A 19,891-nucleotide genomic window follows, 5' to 3' on the forward strand; every position below is an offset into this window, starting at 1 on the left:
ACATTGTCTTGAAAACTACCACAGTATTTCAAAATGTCTGTTTATAAGGCTAACTGCACTGCGGTCCTCAGCTTGGTTATTATTATCATGCTTCTGTGAACATAATGGTCTACTTAATTAGCTAAACAGAATCTTGAATGTAGGTAAAGTTTAGGGATGTTAGCAAGAATTTGGGAAAGGTGATACAAATTATCAATATTCTTAAGCTATTTTTTAACAGTGTGGCAACTAATACACTTTTATTTCAATTTCAAATTTATCTTGTAATAATGCATATAACTGCATTCAAGTCCCATAAATCTGAGAAAGAGTCACACAATTCTTTAACAAATCTGGAAAAAATCTCCTGCAGAGGATCCCATTCATTTGAATCCTGCTGTGCAGAATTTCTTTGGTAGATTTTGATACACATACTATGTATACAGTAAGAAACTTTTATAAAAGTTTATAAGTTTAAAAGTTATAAAACTTTTAAATCATATACAAAAGTCATACAAAAATCATATGCAAGATTGGGGACTGGATTTTAGCAGTTTAGGCTAGATAGACTTAAAAATGTATATACATGTATTATATATAGGCACATACTGTGCAATAATTTCATATTTTGAAAACTTTACAACTCTACCCACAATTTTATTAAGTATCATTCAATTTTTTTCTACAAACACATTTTTTTTTCCCCAGGAATTTGAGTATTATACCATTAAAAGAGCACAGTTTTATTTTGTGACCCAGTATGGTAGAAAGACATTTGAGTTTAAATTTGTGGGTTTGTATATCATTGTTGCCGCTTACAGGCTTAGAACGCAATTTGCCTTTCCTGGCCCTTCATTTCACATCTGTGAAATTGGTATACCAATAATTATCTTAGAAGATTGTTAAAGGATGAAATGGTATATACATAGGTGGAAAACTCTGGAACATTACCTGTCATAATATAGGCACCAAATCTGTCACTCTTCAAGGGATAGGATTATATCTCATTACTACATTTCTAAATCACAGCATCTACCAAAGCATCAAGCTTATAGTGCATCTCAATAAGTGTATATTGAAAAAAAGATTTTCTACTTTTATGCATGCAACAGAAAAAAGACAATCTGGGTCAACATGATTTTGGGAAGTGTATCAATTTTAAAAACCTTCCAACAACATATCATGCTTTAACAAAGTTTTCACATCTGAGGCAGATTTCTAGCTTCAGTATTTAAGAATTCAAGTTGAACCTCTTAAGAGTTCCTCTTCTATTTAGATGGTAGAAAATCACAGTTATTTACTTTTACTGAGAGAAAGATGAGAATTCAACAGTTAGCTAATTTAGTCCTAAGCGATAACTTTCTATAAAAAATAGAATATGCTTATAAAACCAATCAGTATGCATTTATTTAGTAATGAAATGCCAATTTGGAGGGCATTATTAGAAAGCACCATATTAACAGCACAAAACAAAACAACTCTTTTCATAGCAATGAGCTTTTCCTACACATAGTTAAGAGACAGAATTTGTCTTCTATTTATTCAATCACCTAAATATCCACTGCTATTCCAAACCTTTCATTCCTTTCCAACTCTAGTTTATTTACTTCACTTTTCAAAATTCTTTCAGTGACTGCTTCAAGCTGTCCATAAGGGAGAATTCTACCTGCCTCCACCATCCTAGCTAACCTGAAAATATGCACAGTACATGTGCTGTGCCCAAACTTTTATTCATGTTCACATGTACAAGGCTGAAAGTGATCAAGTTGATCTTGTGTAACATCCAGCCCAAGTCAGAATCATTACTATGTTCACTCCGTGTATATAACTACCATTTTTATGCTTGAACGTGTCTACTGATAAGACAGCCCATTTAATTTCAGATAACTTCAGTCATTAGAAAGAAGTATCTTCTTATACGTAACTATATAGTAGCTTTCTGAAACCTTCAAATAATTCTATCTAGATTTAACTTTTGGGGGAAAAGAGCTAAAATTTAATTCATTATCAGTGTGAGAAACATATGAATGAATGAATATTCCCATTCCTTTCAGTGTTAAGAGGAAAAGTCAAACTGTCACACTGACAGTGAGATGGAAAACAAACGCAAAGAAGGCAGACTGTCTCAGTACAGATTTGCTCTGAAATGTTCTGATAGGCATGGATACGTGTATCAGCAGAAAGAGGTAGGATTCGAGTTGAGAAGGATATGGTAACGCATGGTCTTCTGCAATTGTTTGTCCCCTATAACCTTTATGGTGAAAACGATCATCTTGCATGCTAGAGAATTCAGTGTGGCAATACAAAAGAAAATTATAGTATTTTATGGATAATTTACATATTCACAATAACTAACATGCATAATATTAAATACATCTCATAAATAGTGTGATAAGACCTATGTTATTACAAAACTAAGCTTTATCCTGAAGCTCATCTTTTCACTGCTGCTATAATGAGATCAGTGGCTACCAATTTAATGACCCTAATTAAAGCATAAATTTCTTGCCGATCTGGCTTTATTTTAAACCAAAAAAATTCTATCGCTTTCTAACGTTTTTCTAGTTCTGCTACTGAGATATTCTCTGACTCAGATATTTTCTAGTTCTGCTACTTGTATATCCTAGAGCTTGTTAATGGACCCCTGTCTCCAAAAGAAACAGATCTGGCCCAATATGATAATTTCCTTGACCCCTGCTATTTGCCCTCTTCAAGCCATGAGCCTGCCTTGACTACACTTATTATATACTCTGATTTTCCATCAACTTTGTATACCATACTATAAAATATAAACCCTCAGCAGGAAATTGAATAGAATTTTCTCTTGGATTAAAAAACTGAGTATGTAAACCTTCTAAACCTAATGAAAATCCCTAAACACTTGAGAAGAAATGAACACCTCACCTCTGTTTCCAGGAATCTTCTTAAGGCTCTTTTCTTTTTGATGCTCTTCCTTCTAACATAAACTGCAAATGTTAGACCCACGATGACCATGATGAAGAGCCCGCCAATGACTCCGGCTGCAATTAGAGGAGTCCTGCCAACCAGGATGGAAAAGAAAAGAAAAAAGTGTGAAGAGAGAAAAGACAGAGGAAGAGGAAAAAGCAGTTGGACAAGCCATTATCCACATATCACAAGTCTAGTCAATTAGAAGAAATGCAAATTAAAAACGCATTAAAGCTTTCCCAAAACTTTTCTCATGGTAAAAACTGTACCTGTTCTTTGTTTTGCTTTGTTTTTTAATAATAAACCATGCACAGACAAGTAATCTTTGGGGATGAGCAGCCACAACATGCCATTTGATGAAAAAATGTAAAATTTGATAACAAAATGAAGAATGTATGCCAAATTTTTGATATAGAATCATTTTAAATCATTTTAATTTTACTTTTATCTATAAAGAAGTAGAAACGCATTTAAATAGTAGTGTTGTGGTTTATAATATTATTTTCAACATTTTCTCTAAAGCAGGCTTTCTCAACAGTGGCACTATTGACATTTGGGGCTGGATACTTGTTCATTCTGGGGACTGTCCTTTGCATTTTAGGATGTTTAGCAGCATCCTTGGCCTCCATCCACTAGAAGCCAGCAACACCTCCATCCTCTAGTCATGACTGTCTCCAGACATTGCCAAATGTCTGTCAAAATCACCGCCAATTGAGAACTACTGTTCTAAACCAAAAATGAGTGCTCTGAGGACCTGTGAACTCCACACCTCTGGTATACAGAGATACCAACAGAGAGATGCACTGACAAAAGTGCTATTTCAAACTCTGGCAAGGGCAACTTTGCTGGGACAAAGGGTACGAGAAAGATGAAGAACTGGGTCAGATGGGTTTTCAGAGTTATGATGACTGGAGTAAGCATTATTATTAAAAGTATGACTAAGCATCATATACCCATGAAAGAGGTCTACACACTAAGTATTAAATAAAAATATGTAAATAGTATTAGAAAGGGATTAGGAAGAAATTGACTGGAGATTTTTATTCTTAAAATGTTTCTCTAATATATTGTTAGCTAATGTATAATTTTGAAACTGATCACTTTTTGGTTTCTAAGATAAATTTTTTGCTTGCTTGAAAAGTAATGTTTATGGTCTTAACTTCTTGTTCTAGAGTAGAGTAGTATCTATGAGCTTTCTGTAGTCAAGGCCCTGAAATATATTAATTCCATATGCCATAGCAAACAGTTCAGAGTAAAACACATAGGTGTTGACTATGAAGTCATGATAGATATCAAAACTAAAAAATAATTCCCTGAATGTTCATGCTTTCCATAGTAAAGTGTTTTATATTTTATATTCCTATTTATAGAAGAAGCTACTCTATACAGCTACCCTCCTTCAGAAAAAAAAAAAAAAATTACTTGTTCTTGAAAGGTAAACTTTGCTCAAAATCAGATTGGAAATAATGAAAGCAGATGATCCTAAATAGAATTTTTAAATTTTAAAGAGCTCTAGGAAAAAATCTGGGTAACTTCTTCTATAAACTAAGTCATGTCTTTTAAACATTGTAACTGTTATATTATTGTCATATAAAACTGCAAAGAAACCTTAAAATGTAGTTCATCCTAAAGGTTGTTTTCTGACAGTTCAAAGTCCTGCAGCATACTGAAATGTTGTTATAATTCAACTAGATTTTCCTAAATGGAATTTTCTAAAGACTTAAAAATCTATGCTGAGAAAATTAAACTAAAGTACGGAAACAAACTCATCATTGTGATATGTTTCGGTGTGTGTAAGATCACATTTTTGGTATGCCAGTTATATGTATTTCAGAAAATATTTTAGTTTTCAACCCAAGGCATAATTTTCAGCTCAAGTGCCTAACATGTCTCTGAAAAGCCACTACTATAAAAAGAACTGTATTTTTGTTTCTTGAGCCCAATTTTTTATTGCAAAGGATTTATGTATGATTGAGAATAGTCCCCAGTATTTTGTTAATTGTGGATTTGAACTAAACTCTAAACTTCCTCTGCTTATCTATTTTGCAAAAGAATAAATGGTATGTATTTATGACAATATTTGACAATGTCACTGTAAATTAAAAGAAAATTCTTTTTTTTTTTTTTCATTTTAGGAATGATCACTTCCAATAGGACAAAACAGGATCCCTGACTCTATTTTTTTTTTCATCTAATTTGGATGGATATCAGTTATCATATCATTACTACTTAGTTTAGTCATGGCAATGAAAATAAAACATTCAAAAACTCAATAGACAGTAATTTCTATGATTTTTCTAGTTAGCTTTTAGTTTTGATATTTTCCCTCAGCAGTTCCTTGGTTGACTTACATTCCTCTAGCTTTTTTCTTCTTTTACCACTCTGCAGGAATGATAAAGGTACAACCAACCTGAAGAAGCAAAGAACTAGAGTTTCTGCACCTAAAACTCATACATAAATGATTTTTTGGACATTTTAAGAGGTCACACTCTTCTTATTCCAGAGGAAGTTACTCTTGAAAAAGAACATTAACCACAAGGAAGCAACCAATTAAATTGAAAAGGGACAATGTTCTATAAGAAAACTTGCTTGTTCTCTTTAATGAGTGAATATCATGAAAAAAGGTACTGATCTTGATTAAGAAGACTTAATAGTCACAAAACCAGACATGAAATGCAACCCTGGCCTGGACTCTAGCATGGACAAGCCAACTGTACAGAAATTTTTTAGATAACTTGAGAAATTAGAATATGGATTAGATAGTAGATGAAATAAAAATGTGCTGGCATGTAAAGATGTGGACCAGAAATTGAAAAGACTGAGTTACAAAACAGTAGGATCTAAATCAGAAAAAAATTCATATACACATACACGCATATGTGTGTAAAAAGATCTGGAAGAATGTACAATAAGACACTATGACTCTAGTGTTCTTATTTTTGTATTTTTACTTTTGGGCATTTTCTAATATTCTACAATATATTTATTTTCCCTTTGAAATAAAAGTTAATTAAATTTAAGAAAAATACAGAAAAAATAAATCATTGTCTAAAAGCTTAGTTTTACAATAATGGCCTTGTTTTTTCTTTATTTTTTCTTTTTGAATGTTTACTTTGCATCTTTTCAATTAAGAATTCATTTTGCTATTCCCTGTCCACTTTTATGATCTAAGCGCTTTTGCAGATATTTTCTATTCATTGTAGCTTAATGTGTCTGAGACATTTAATTACCACTATGTTTCTTACAATTAACATTATGTTTTATGAGACCACTCTAATCTGAAAAGTTACACTACTTACACATTTCCTACGCCCCCCGCAATTTTGATGATTCCTAGATATTTGTAGGTGTAGGATAGATGCCCTTTTTTTTTTTTTTTTTTTCCTGAGAGTTAATGCTTCACTCTTTATGAGGATCCTTTGGATAAAAGGGATATAGTTACTTAAGTTGTTTTTTTAAATTACTGTATATCCCTCCTAGGTCTCAATGCTGACTATTGCCAACTAGGCTATATTCCTGAAAGAGGGTGTGTTCCTCTTATATGTTAGTCAGAGTAGCCTCCAAGAGGCTAAAATGTGACACTATTAATGAAATCAAAACCAAGAGACCTAGAATACTCTGTAATCCCTTATCTGTAACAGGATTATTATTTGTTTCCTGTCTTTTGCCTGTCCATTAAAAATCGCTGGGATCCCCTGAAGTACACAAGATAGGACATGACAAGTGATAAGTGCAAGCTTTTTCTAAAAGGATGCTATCGAGTGATATTTTACCTTATTCTGTGATTTAGAAATAGTATAATGAAACTGATATTGTCTACTCGTAGAAACTGATATATAAGGATTCTGAATCACAAATGAACTTGACTAATTTATTTAAAAGCATGTAACTTGGTTTTCACAATTTCACTTAGAAGTTCAGAGACAACACAATGCATTATACTCTACTGCCTTGAATGCAGTTACCTATTTTAAACAGTTATATATAGAAGAGTAGTGTCTCCCCAACCATACTACTCATATAATAAGATGTATTCTTATTATTCATTACTCTGTTTGAACCATGCTTTTCCTCACTGGAGAATATAAAATGTGAGAGAATCATGGAAGCTGATTTTATAAACATCCAAATATTTTCTTTCATTGATCTGTTTCCTTCCAGATAACAGATCACAAATAAAATATAGTAAAGTCAATATAATTTATGATTAAAACTCAAATGGTTTTAAAACTATTCCATTATACCAATTTTCATTTAATGTCAAGGGCAGGCTATGCTACAAAAAATGTGCAGTGGTATTTTCTTTAAAATTGTAAACAGTAAAACTGGTAGTTTGACTAATATAGTCACCAAATCGAAATCTATAGGATTCTTTTATATGAATTTCTCCAAATAAAATGATTTTAAGCTTGTAATATAGGTATATTTTTCTTCATTTCTTAGATACAGAATAATTTTCGGTTACAGATAAAGGAATCAATCAGCAGCCCTATAACACACTGACAGTATAGTTTGTAACTCACGGTATTGACTTTAAATCAGAGAACTCCACTTTTAGAAGCTTCTAAAGTAAATAGTTTGAAGATGGGTCCTCAGAAGTCGCTGGATCAGACTTAGGGCTGCTTCACTGCTTATCTATGGGCACTAAAGGTTAAACTGATTTTTTTTTAATTTACACAGAAGTAAAAACAAACAAAGAAAAGCTGCAGGCTAGTCAGATAATTTTAACCAGACATTTTTGTATAAGAAAGTTTAAATAAAATTATAAAATAGTGCCTCTAACATTATTATTTTGTGTTTACCTTCAAACCTGCATGCTTTTTCCTTACAGTGCTATATCATGCTGGAAAGATGTTTCCACATCAGACCAGTCAGAGCTTTAATTATGTTGTGCCTCCGCTGGTTGTGAGCAGTGCCTCTATCAGATGACTCAGTTGAGATACACATAAGTACATGCTTCACGAAAGGCAATGAAAAATAAACATAGCAGGAGCCAGCTAATCTTTCTTGGATTCCTGAGATCTGATACACTTGCCTCTAGATCCTGCCTAGTACTATTCTTAAATCAAATACCTTTAAGCACTGGCAAATCATATACCTCCCGTAGGCCAGGACAGTCTCAGTTTGCATCACTGTTAAGTACCAGTAGAACCCCATTCACTCTCAAAAGTGCCCTTATGTGAGCAATAAATCAAATGTTTATCCTTTAATAAATACTTAGCCCAATTTAGAGAATCTAGGACACCTTAAGATAACAAGTCTTTACATATATATGTATAAATAAACAAACAAATACATACACATTCATACAGGACTAAGTATTAACAAGTTTCACTTCCTGGCAAGGTAAATTAATTACTGCCTGTAATAAACCTATATATATAATATAAATGAATGTTTCCTAAATTAGAGTCAGATGTGAGGATTCTTTGTAATCTTATATTTTCTTTTAAAAATATAACTAGATAACATTGGCTATCATCTTGCACCCTATCTTCCCTCTGAAAATGTTATACTGACCATCAGACAAAAGCATGAGTATATCATGAACCAGAGGTTGAATGTATCCTCAGTAATATACTTCACGTTTCCTAATTTGCTCTTGCTATAAGAAAAATGTAGTTGATCAAAAACATTTTGACTCTTTAGTGAAAGAAAATTCTTAGAATCAGTTGCCAACTGAGATAAATAATGCAACTTTGCAAATAGGGACATTTTCAATATTATATTAATTATGTAAGTAAGCAGTTTAAACATAGCAAAAGTGCTGTCCAAATAAGAGGAAAACAAGATTTGACTGCCATTAGGTACTCATGAGTTTTATGGCACATATAGTGTCACAAACAATTCATTTCATTTTCAATGGGAAATAATCTAATTGAAATGAAAATGTCAAAGACTTTCTATCCTGATATAGAAATATCCCCTTTCATAGAAGTAAACCAGAGATTTATTTGGTCTTATATACTACACTTAAGTTCAAATAATTTAAATAGATTGACTATGGACTTTTGATTCTAATAATACTTGTATATTTTTAATTAAAATTTTCTTTTTACATATACTGCATATTTTCACAATAACTATGCAATGTTGAGCTTATAACCTCCGTATTAAAAATAATGAAATAGACTCAGAAAAGTTAAGATACTTAGACAAGGTCAAACATAAATAGTAATGTTAACATTTTACATCTTGTAATCTCAAGTCCATCAGTTTTTCAGCTATATATGTTGTCTTTCTAAAGATGATTCATTAGAATTTTTTTAGGGTAGATAAATACAATTCATCAGATTTTTCTTTAATACCTAATACCTACAGTAGAGAATACAAAATAAACATAAATTTATTTAGGGGTTCTAATAAACTCTTTGATTTTGTATTTAGTTATATCTTAATATTGTAATTCTCATCAGACTATCATTTTAGCTGCATTGTTATGTTCACTGTGATTTAAGTCTATTAAATCCTTTATGCTCTTATTGAAGTTTATAAGTGATCTTATACTTCACTGAGTTTCATTTTATTTTTTCAGTGAGAAAACAGTTAAGAGGATTTGGGGCGCTTAAAAAAACACTGGATTTCCTTTAAGAAAAGCAAAATTAAGCGGTATCTATCATTCTAATGATAGTCCCTACTGCATTGTTACTCTGTTCAGTCTTCCCCAAAGCAGCTCAGATTTGAAACAAGAGACCTTGAAACACTAGGAAATATTTAAATTCCCCAGAAGACATTTTAAGGATTACTGACTAGGGCAAGGAGAGCCACATTCGTGTTTTTTTTTCCCCTTGTGAAAACTGTGCTTATTCTGACCCAGAATTCCACCTGCTCTATAAATATGACACATCTTTTCTTTTGGAGCAAATGAAAGTGATGTGGGTCAGACTCTGAGGAAGACATCAGTTGACAGTTACAAGTTTTATCTGATGAGACCTAGAGTATTACAGTATGTCTCTATCCTTTGATTAGGATTCGCAATTCCTCTATTATACCTTAACTATGACCAGAAGTGTTGAGTGCTGAAGCAAATGAATCAAAACATACTGCCCCTCTTCCTAACTAAATTTAAATGTTTCTTGACTTGTCTTCATGTGTTTAAATAAATCTTTTTTCCCCAATATTTTTTCAATATGAAAAAGTTACATATTATTCAATAACACAGTGTTACAAAGTATTTCAGAAGAGATATTACCATTAAATGAATATGTAAATATCATTTGGATTATTTTATGTCTAGAATTAGGTCTGAGAAAAATTTCAAATAGTTTCATGGTAATTCCTTCCTTCTATTTATAAGTAATATTTACACCTATCTACGGGTTTTTGTTTGTTTGTCACAATTTTAGGGAAAGCATACAAACCTGTACATTTGATTTTTGAGGCAACTGTTCTCATGATTAAATACACCATCCTGAAGATACAAATAATCCACCTATGAATTTTACACTTATGAATTTTTTTCTGCTTTACTGAGGTATAATTGACAAATACCTATGAATTTCTACAAATGAAATATTGAAAGGGAATTAGATAAGGAAGAACTTCTCTGGTAACAGATCTTTGTAAGAGCTCAGATGAATTTTTAGTACTCAGACGTGTGTGTGTGTGTGTGTGTGTGTGTGTGTGTGTGGTTTATACCTATTACACAATATCATTAATGTTTATATTAGTAGAACGCTTTTAACATCATCTGTATAGATTGAATATATAAGTATGTTTAATGAAACAAACAGAAAATTGTAAATATTTAATTACAAAATATATAACCCACTAAGTACTACTGCATTCTATTATCTATTCATTACATAGACATGGTAATCTGAAGCAATATGCCAAAGGTTTAAAAAATTGAAGATAAAAATCTGAAAATTTCAGTTGTGGCCTACCGAAATTGTTCAGCATGCTAGGAATTAATTAGTTTCACAATAGAGCAGAAAATATTACATAAATACTCCTCTACGAAGTAAAGTGGGGGAGGAATAAATCATTACAGGCACTATTCTTTGCTCTCCTATGTTAAAAATTTTCTTCACCTCAAAATCTCCATTCATTCTAATCACTGTAATCTCACATATCTATGTTACTAACAGGTATTATAGACTATGGCAAATTGCATTTATCTTTATCTATCAAGTCATTACACCACACATTTTTGTCATGTTTACTGGGTACAATTACATAATACAGATTTAAGCAGTCCCATTTTGAGAGGATTCACAAACTAATTTTTTAAGTAATAGTTTTTTTATTTTACATACAAATATGTATATAAAGCATCTTTGATTTCTTTTAGTATGCTTTTAAGGCACCCCAATCCTTGCCTTAGACTAAAAACTTTTTTTTTTTTTTTGATGAAATGCTTACACAAAGGGAGTAAGAAAGTGTCCTTCTTAAAAGAAAAAAAAAAAAAAAACTCCTTTTCATTCAGATGATATGTTTTCTAATTATTTTGCCCTGCTGGTACCCTTATTTCCCTCTGAGGGCACTTCCAAGTGTTAATGGGGAGTTGGATGAAATGAAAAGGGAGGAGACTTTGAGAACAGGTACAGCTGCAGGGAAAATGCCAGGATTTTGGACATCCATGTGGGGTCACTGAACATTTCTTCCAGGATTAAATAACAAAAGTGACTTTTACCAGGTGTTTTATTTGTATTATGTCCAATAATTCTTCTGACATGATTATTTATGTATGATGAATCTGAGGTAGGTTATATAACTTGCCCCAGGTCATAAGCATTCTAAGTGGATAGTCAAGATTTGAATCTTGGCATGGTTTCCTCTAAAATCTTTTCTGCTTCCATTAACATATGACTATAAGAGTATATTAGGACGATTACTCTCCTAATATACTAGATAAATAGGCAATGAAGAGAAGATATTTTCAAGACTGGTTAGCTATTTTAATAGTGCTTATTGGTGGCAGTGAGAGACATAGTAGGGAAGCATAGAGGATGAGGTAGAAAAGTATTTCCAGCAGCAGAAATGATTCAGTGTATAAACCTGATGGTGAAGACAGACAAAGGAGGAGTCAAAGATGGCTAGGCTCCCGTGCCTGCGTGAGTGGAAGGCTGATGACTCCATTCATGGACTTGAGAAATCAGGAGAAAGACATTTGGAAGGAGAAGCGTTGATTCTTTGGGGTCTATGGATTTGAGGTGCAGAACAATATACAGGTATATTGTTATCTTTTCACTATGCCTTCAAATTTCTGTGTCCCCTTGTTCCTCCTCTAATATCAAGACTTATACCTGTGTTGATTTTAATAGCTTCTCATTTTTAATTGAAGAGAGCCATGGATAACATAATGTCATTTCCTTTAAATTTTTCCAATACTTTCTTTTTTCTCTGGGAACGCTAGAAATGCAAAAGAAGAAAAAGCTTGGTTCAAGGGCTTTTTTTCATTTCTGTTTTCTTTCCTCCCCCTTTCCCTTTGTTTTCCTAAGGCACTGTTATTTTTCAGTTTGATTTCTCTCATTAAGTTGAAGTCTGCTGTATCAATCTATTTTTGTTCTGACCTTTTGAGACCATTCACTTTTAAGTGTAACACAACTCTAAAATAGTTAATATGTTTAGAAATCTTATTTGTACTATTGTACATGGAGCTGCTCTTCACATTGGGTAACACATGCTGAAACCAGATGCCTTTGTAAGTCTATATGGATCTTTGTTAATTTTGAGTCCTAATGACATCCCCTTTATGGAGAATTTAAAGTTTGGCATTAAATATTAAACTTAAAGAAAGTTCTGTAATTGAAAAAGATAGCTAAACATAATGATTCTGAAAGAGGCCACTTCATATTTTTTATTTAACGATTTGGTAATTTTCATAGGAACAACCTTATGTTCATGTATAAAGGGCTAAGTGCTAATAAACGGCCTCAATTTTATTGCCATCTCTGTGACCCAATTCATTCCATTTTGCTATCATATTTACAAGAGTATCTCCCCTTAGCACTATGTGTCTCTTTTATACACTCCCAAACTAAACTTAATTTAGTTGTTTATAATTATTCTCTCTCAGATTCTTTTCTATTTCTAGGTAAATTATAAGCCCTGTAAGGTTAGGGACTATTATTTCTACTTTTATATTGCCCTATACCTCCAGTAATATTCTCTAAGAAGATTCTCAATAATTATCATTACATAAATCAAACAGCAAATAGGATACTTTAGGTGATAATATATTTAAGAAAAAATGCAATTATTTCACTTAAGACTTTTATAGTATTTGGAACAATTGTGAATTGCTCAATTCACTTGTGCTCTATTAATTATTGAACTAATTCCCATTACAATTTAGTTTCTCCACGAAATCAGTACTTGTCAATGTCACTAACAGTTTCCTTATTGTCAAATTGAATAGTCATTTCTTAGATCTAATCTTAACCAATCACTTAGTAACACATCATGTGAGTGATCACTTTCCCTTTCTTAAAACACTGTCTTTCCTTGAGTTTCTCCTCTATCTGGTCAGTCCTTTTCAGTCCTGTTAGCTGCTTCCTCCTTATCTCCCTGACCTCTAGAGGAAGAAGGGTCCCAGGACTTAACCATTGGATTTCTTCTCTTCTTTACTTACATTTACTCCCTAGATATGATATCCTCCATCTCTTTATCTATGTAGTGATAAGCAAATCTATATCTTTAGTCCAGACCTCCTCTCCTCTAAATTTATATTTTAATTTCAATTTCAATTGATGTCTCCACTTAGATAGCTAATATCTCAGTCTTAGAAATTCCAAAATAAACTTTGATTCCAACAACGCTTCTTCTCCCAAAAGGTATTTCCTGCTCCTCCCTAAGTCTCTTATTTTGGCAAATGGCAATTTTATCTTTCTGTGTTCTTTCACATTCTACAATTATTTAAGCTAGGAAAAAGCTTACAAACACATAATTAGATCCTTGCTCATTACTGTTCCTTTCTTATCTACTTAAGTATAGTCTATCCTTTTGAGGGCAAATATTCTTTTATTTCTAATCTATAACATTTAGTTCTAATATATCCCATGTTATCTACTGACTTCCAGTTTAATTTAGTTCATCTAGGAGTTCCACAATAGCGTTGCAATTTTAAGGGTCTTATTTTCATGACCAATATGTAAATTTCAAATAAGATTAGGGACATGTACATATTCAGAGCTTAAAGGTAAAATAATGGAATTTCTATTTTTAAAAGTACAAATATAAGTCCTTTAAGTGCTGTAATTGTGTCACAGATGTCCTCATGTTTTTTGGAGGCTAGTTTGTCTCATGAAAAGAATCATTAAATAATTATTACACAAATAAATAACTGAATGCGTACTTTACTTCTATAAATATTTAGATACTTTTCATCTTAAATCAACCCTTAAAAGCACATAAATATTTCAACAATTTCAGAGTTTCCTATATATTTTTAAACTTAACAAAAGTGTAATTGTAAAGAATTTCTAGTGAAAAGAAAATGGGAAAAGTTATTTCATGTTTCTTGAACTGAAGCTAATATGTGTTTAATATTTGCTTATTTCTGATTTTTAAGTAATAAGTAAAATAATATTTTCTCGTAAAAGCAATGAAAATAATCCTTGGACCAGTTGTTATTTTTGTTTGCTTGTATTAGTTTAGTTTATCTCTCACCCTCACAATACTGTGTCAAAGTTTCTGGTTGACTAACCCAACTGTCATTCCTAATCCCCTGCTCCCTAAAGCCTTCTAATCTAGGGATTTTTAAAAAGTTCAACAACTTCCCCAGTCTTTCTACATCTTGATGTGAATATACAACAAATTTCTAATTTTTTCCAATGAGAGAAAAACAAATTTCAGCTAGAGGAATTCTGGGAAAGGAAAGGTACAGCTGATGAAATCTGTCCCTCCTCTTGTGTCCTCAGATGTAATGCTTAGAGCTGCAGCAGCCATCTTACTACCAAAACAGAAAGATAAGAAAATGACATGGATTCTGACCCCGATGTTACTGATCCATAGAACCAAAGGCAATCACAGCTCCCTCACTTCTAGACTTCTGTATTTTAAAGAATAACAGATAAAACTATTTGTTGAAGCCACTAACATCAGGCTTAATTTCACTTGTAGCCCAAGTAAAGTCCTAACCGAAAAAGGAACTATGTCCAGATTTTCCAAGTTTAACTTCTTTTCTTGCATTGAACTATCAAATGCATTATCTCTAGACAATCAGATTTTTAAAAACAAAAGATAAACGGATGGTTCTTCCCTTTTTCAGGTAACAGTTAATAACCCTGGTGCTTCTATTATGTTTGCTTAATTATCACAGTCTCTTGGTTATTTACCAGGCTTTACCTACATCAGCCTTGACTGAACACTCTTATTGGGGGTGGGGTGGGGAGGTGCCCTACACACCTACAAGTAACACTAAGTAGAAGCTTGTAAAGCTTCTTCAAGAATGTAGTTTCTGAGTTGTGGAATTTAAATATGTTGTAATGGACAGCCTGTTCATTGCCATCCATTTTCAAATAGTGATAAAATTCGAAAGTACTAAAATGTTTTCATAATTTATGAACCTCAAGCAAATATTGTACTGGAAAATCAATAAAGAGAACATGAAGAAAACAGAGTTCTTCATTAGCATTTAACTTGGTAAAACATGAATACCCAATTTTTCTAATTCCTGGGCCCATAGCAGATTGGAAGTAACCCAAAGGAAAAAAAATGATAGGGTGAAGCTGTTTCTGTCTATCTCTTTTAAAATACTCTGCAGAGGACTCAGAGAAAAGACAAACAAACCCTCCTTGCAGAGACTTTTGGTCACTGCACTCCACTTTAAATAATGTTTTTAGCATAGAATGGATAGCTTTTATATCCTAAGGGGAGGTCTATTGTGACCAAAATCAAAAGAACACATTTTAGAGCATCTAACAATGTTTAACAATATAACTCCTTTTTGAACTTATATAAATGCCCAATCCCTAATTAGAACACATTTCTAATTATGGGGAAACCCATTTTTTTCTCAAGCAGTTGCTTAGAAGATGTTATGATTCTGCAGATGTTCTGAATACAGATTTAGAGCCACCAGATAGCATAAACAAAGAAAAAAAAATCGAACCTAAGTCAATTCAAATAACATTGAAATAATATAATAGCAAGACAACTTTACACTTTGCCTGAAACCATTTCATTTACATGCAAAAGAAATCATTCCTACTAAGGAAAAAAAAATCCACATCTACATGAACCAGATTCTCTTCCCAGCTAGAATATTAATTTTTCAATCTGTTGTCTATTATTTTTTTATTATTGAAATTATGTACACTATTAACATTAGGCTATATTTTATAATATATACTGTTTTAGGCATCCAGGGATGGCTATTTTTAAACCTCTTTCTCTTGTAAATGATCATGAAGGAAATCTAAAAGCAGTACGAAGTTGACCTATTAATTCCTTTTAAATGTCTTGACTGATGCATATCTACAAAATTTCTTCTTCTCAGTCTTTTAATTTTTCAGATTACATATCTTTATTTTTCCATGTGGGAAATTACCTAGGCAAATGGATCACCTTTACTTATAGTCATGCCAGCTGAGTTAATGCAAAATTTCAGTTTTTCTTAGGGCAAATAGAAGAACAAGAGATAGCAGTTAATAGACCTTAACTGCACTACCCAGCAGTGAGTTGGTGACTGGAAAACACCATTATCTCTTTGGGACCACTGATATATTAGTACTCTAGTTTTTTGGCAAAATAGTCAAAAACAAACAAAACAATCTAATTTACAATCTAATTTAAACAATTTACAACAGTAATTTTAGGATGATATGCAACAGTCACCAACCTGTAACATTCATTCTAGTTATTCTTTATTATCAGGTAATGCTGTCTTAGTAATTAAAAGAGAGCAAGAGGTAGAGAGAGAGAGAGAGACAGAGAGAGAGAGGGAGGGAACAGAAAGGGAGAAGCCCTTTGAAGCAATCTAGAGTTAGTATTTTTTTTAAAAGGTTTAGGCATTGCTAGAACTAAGTTAATTTTTAAGTTTTACTAAATTATTTCAAAACTATATAGGATCAGAGTCATCTTATGAATTTTTGAAATATTAAAGATCCATTTATGTATATCTGTCCATCTAAGATTACTTAAAACCGATTTTTTAAAAATCAACAAACTTTGAAAGAAGATTAATTAAGCTTACTTATCCATCAAGTCCTCTCTATAACATGATTGATGACACCATAAAGAAAGCAATACATTCATTAGAAGAAATTTTTAAATCAGGCAGTCCTTGGCAACTTTTGGTGAAATCTTTCAGCCATACTTTGATGGGACCCATCTAATTTTAGATAGGTATAAAAAATTATGATATCAAATTATATATAAATATAAATGAGACTGTAACTCAAATGTTTTCTAACTCAAATATTTGTAGTTTTATAATTTTTAATATATTGTCTATTTGACTTTATTGAATAATGATTAGCAAATTTGAATGATAAATTGAATATTTTCCATTTATTTTAATTTATGCCTAGCTAAACATATTTTTTATAATGCCAGATATACACATATATGCTATTTTATAATTTGTGAAAGACACAAATTTGGAACAATCTATCTTTCAATATAGGATTGGTGGTACATTAATGGCAGGGAAAACAATGCAACCATAAAAAGAAGCTATTGATCTGGAAGGCTGTTCATAATGTACTATTAAGTTAGTAAGTAAGGTAAGTTGCTGAAAAATGTGTGGTGTTCCCATATCTGTAAATAAACGAAACCCTTTGTTATTATATATATGTATTAGTATATGAGTAAATGTGTAGAAGGATAAACATACATATATACCCACATACCTCTATATTTAATACACTGAGCATGTTTTACTTTTGTAATTTTAAATATCATTTTAAAATATATTGCAGATAATAATTAATCTTTAAAAAGAACAGGAAGAAGAAAAGAAAAAGAAATACCTAAATCCCGGCTAGTTTACTCTAACCGTCAGGATGGTGAATTCTACATTTACTGGCTTTAGATTTAAGAGAGGCACGTGGCACAAATTGCCAAGACAAGAACCACGGTTTGAGGATAAATTTAGTTACATCAATACAATCAGATGCAAATACATTTTATTTGTAAGGGATTGTTCCTTACAACATAATTCCTTACTTAAGAGCATTTCAAGAACATTGAAATAGGAAAAAAAATTCCTGATTTCCTGATATACAAATGTTCTCTACCTGCACCATTGCACACAAAAAACTGCTGATGTTTGTGATAATGGTGTGATTTGGAGTAATTGTTATATATCAGCATTTTTCAATTATCACTACAGGTATTGAAATCTGTTAATTTCTCAGAACACACACAGGATGCTGTTAGATTCTGATTAAATATTTAGCAGTCTTCTAATTTAATGAGTCCAGAGTCATTGATAGCAAATTCATACAAAAATAAAAAAGGGTGACCTTCAGTTGCATACACGTAGAGTAACACATTGCAAATTATTGATGATCTGTGAATTAGCATGAGAATATTTTAAATGCAAAAATTAGCACAGTTTATATTTGAATTTAAAAATCTCAGACCATTACTCCCTTCACACATTCACACATACTAAAACATACCCTTCCTCCTTCTTGGTAAGATGGCTTCATCTAAAACTTCAGAGAAAATACAGAACATTAAACAGAAACTCCCTCAGCCTTTATCTATTCATCTATCTGAATCTTCTCTACCCTCTATTTCTCTCTCCTGATAAAATGATGACAGGTGTCTTTTTGCCTGCAAGTCTAACCCTTTCACATTTCCTTTGCCTCCTAATTCTTCTAGATTTTTCAGGAAATTCCTATAATTGATGATCTCTCTCTCCTGTGTCTCTACCCTTTCACTCTCTATAAGGCCTTCCAAAACAGACTGAAATTTCATCTATCTTCAATATATCCTTCTCTTGATATTATTCCCTCTCCAACTATTTCCCTAACTCTCTCCTTTTTTTCAAGTGTAAATTTCTCAAAATACATCAACACTAGTTCTCTGTATTTCACACTTCCTATTCATTTTTATTCCACCTGTATATGGAGAGACTTCCATAGCTGCACATTAAATTTCCTACTTAACATCACTTGGATCTACCAAAATCACCCCAAATTCAACCCATCCAAAAATACATTCATGAGTTTATCGCCGCCACACTGTGCCACATATAAGTTAATGTTACCAACATCCATCCAACTATCCAAGTCAGATACCTAGTAATAATTACGAAGAGTTTCTTCTCTTAATTACTTCATATCTAGTTAATTACCAAACCCAGTAAAATTTTTTAAATTCTAAATAATTGTTGAATCTTCTCACTTCTCTCCATCTTCATCCAACTTCCTGACTTCCAATTCCCTGCTTATTCACGTCCAATAGCTTCAGCTTCCCACTCCCATTCATTGTAATTTTTATGGCACTACCTCCAGAACTTTTATTTCAAGTACACTACTTTCAGTCTAGCAGCTTCTCTTTTTTTAGTCCACCTAGGCTGTTATCTATACTTCAACAATATTTGATAATATTGGGAACTTCAGGCCATTGACCCTAATGTGTTTTCATTGTACATTCAGCCTCCCTTATGTGCCGACTTCCCTCATTACTCAACTTAAATTTTATGACCTTTGTTATTATCATTTCTTTTTCATATAGCCTTAATTCATTGGTCTCTACCTCCTGGCTCTAGTAGATACCTGGCAAAACTCCAATCCTGGGTAAACACAAATTTCCAAGTACCCATGCCTATATGATCTAAACAATCATAACATGGCTGAATAAAACACGGCAAAGGGATCATTCTAATTTATACTATACATCTAGTATGAGCTCCTTCTATCTTTGGTGGACTATCAAATCTTCTCTTTCTTAAAAATTCCAATATTGCCTCCCCTACACTAATCTAAAATGATGACGTCATCTTATGTTTCATTTAAAAAGATGATAGGTTGTGAATTGCCCCATCTTCTTACCAGCAAATCCACGG

The 19,891-nt window shown here is 32.2% G+C and overlaps 1 protein-coding gene across 2 annotated transcripts in view; it reads right to left on the reverse strand.

Moving 5' to 3' along the window:
* The window catches only part of ERBB4 (erb-b2 receptor tyrosine kinase 4), a 1,139,160-nt gene that overhangs the window by 234,218 nt on the left and 885,051 nt on the right, over positions 1-19,891 (reverse strand). For both annotated transcript variants that reach the window (XM_059928620.1, XM_059928621.1), the window contains exon 17: positions 2,884-3,016. In XM_059928620.1, the coding sequence (XP_059784603.1) occupies positions 2,884-3,016 (133 nt within the window). The remainder of the gene's footprint in view (positions 1-2,883; positions 3,017-19,891) is intronic.

The sequence above is a fragment of the Balaenoptera ricei genome, chromosome 7 (assembly GCF_028023285.1).
Source record: "Balaenoptera ricei isolate mBalRic1 chromosome 7, mBalRic1.hap2, whole genome shotgun sequence".
In the NCBI taxonomy this organism is placed as follows: Eukaryota; Metazoa; Chordata; class Mammalia; order Artiodactyla; family Balaenopteridae; genus Balaenoptera; species Balaenoptera ricei.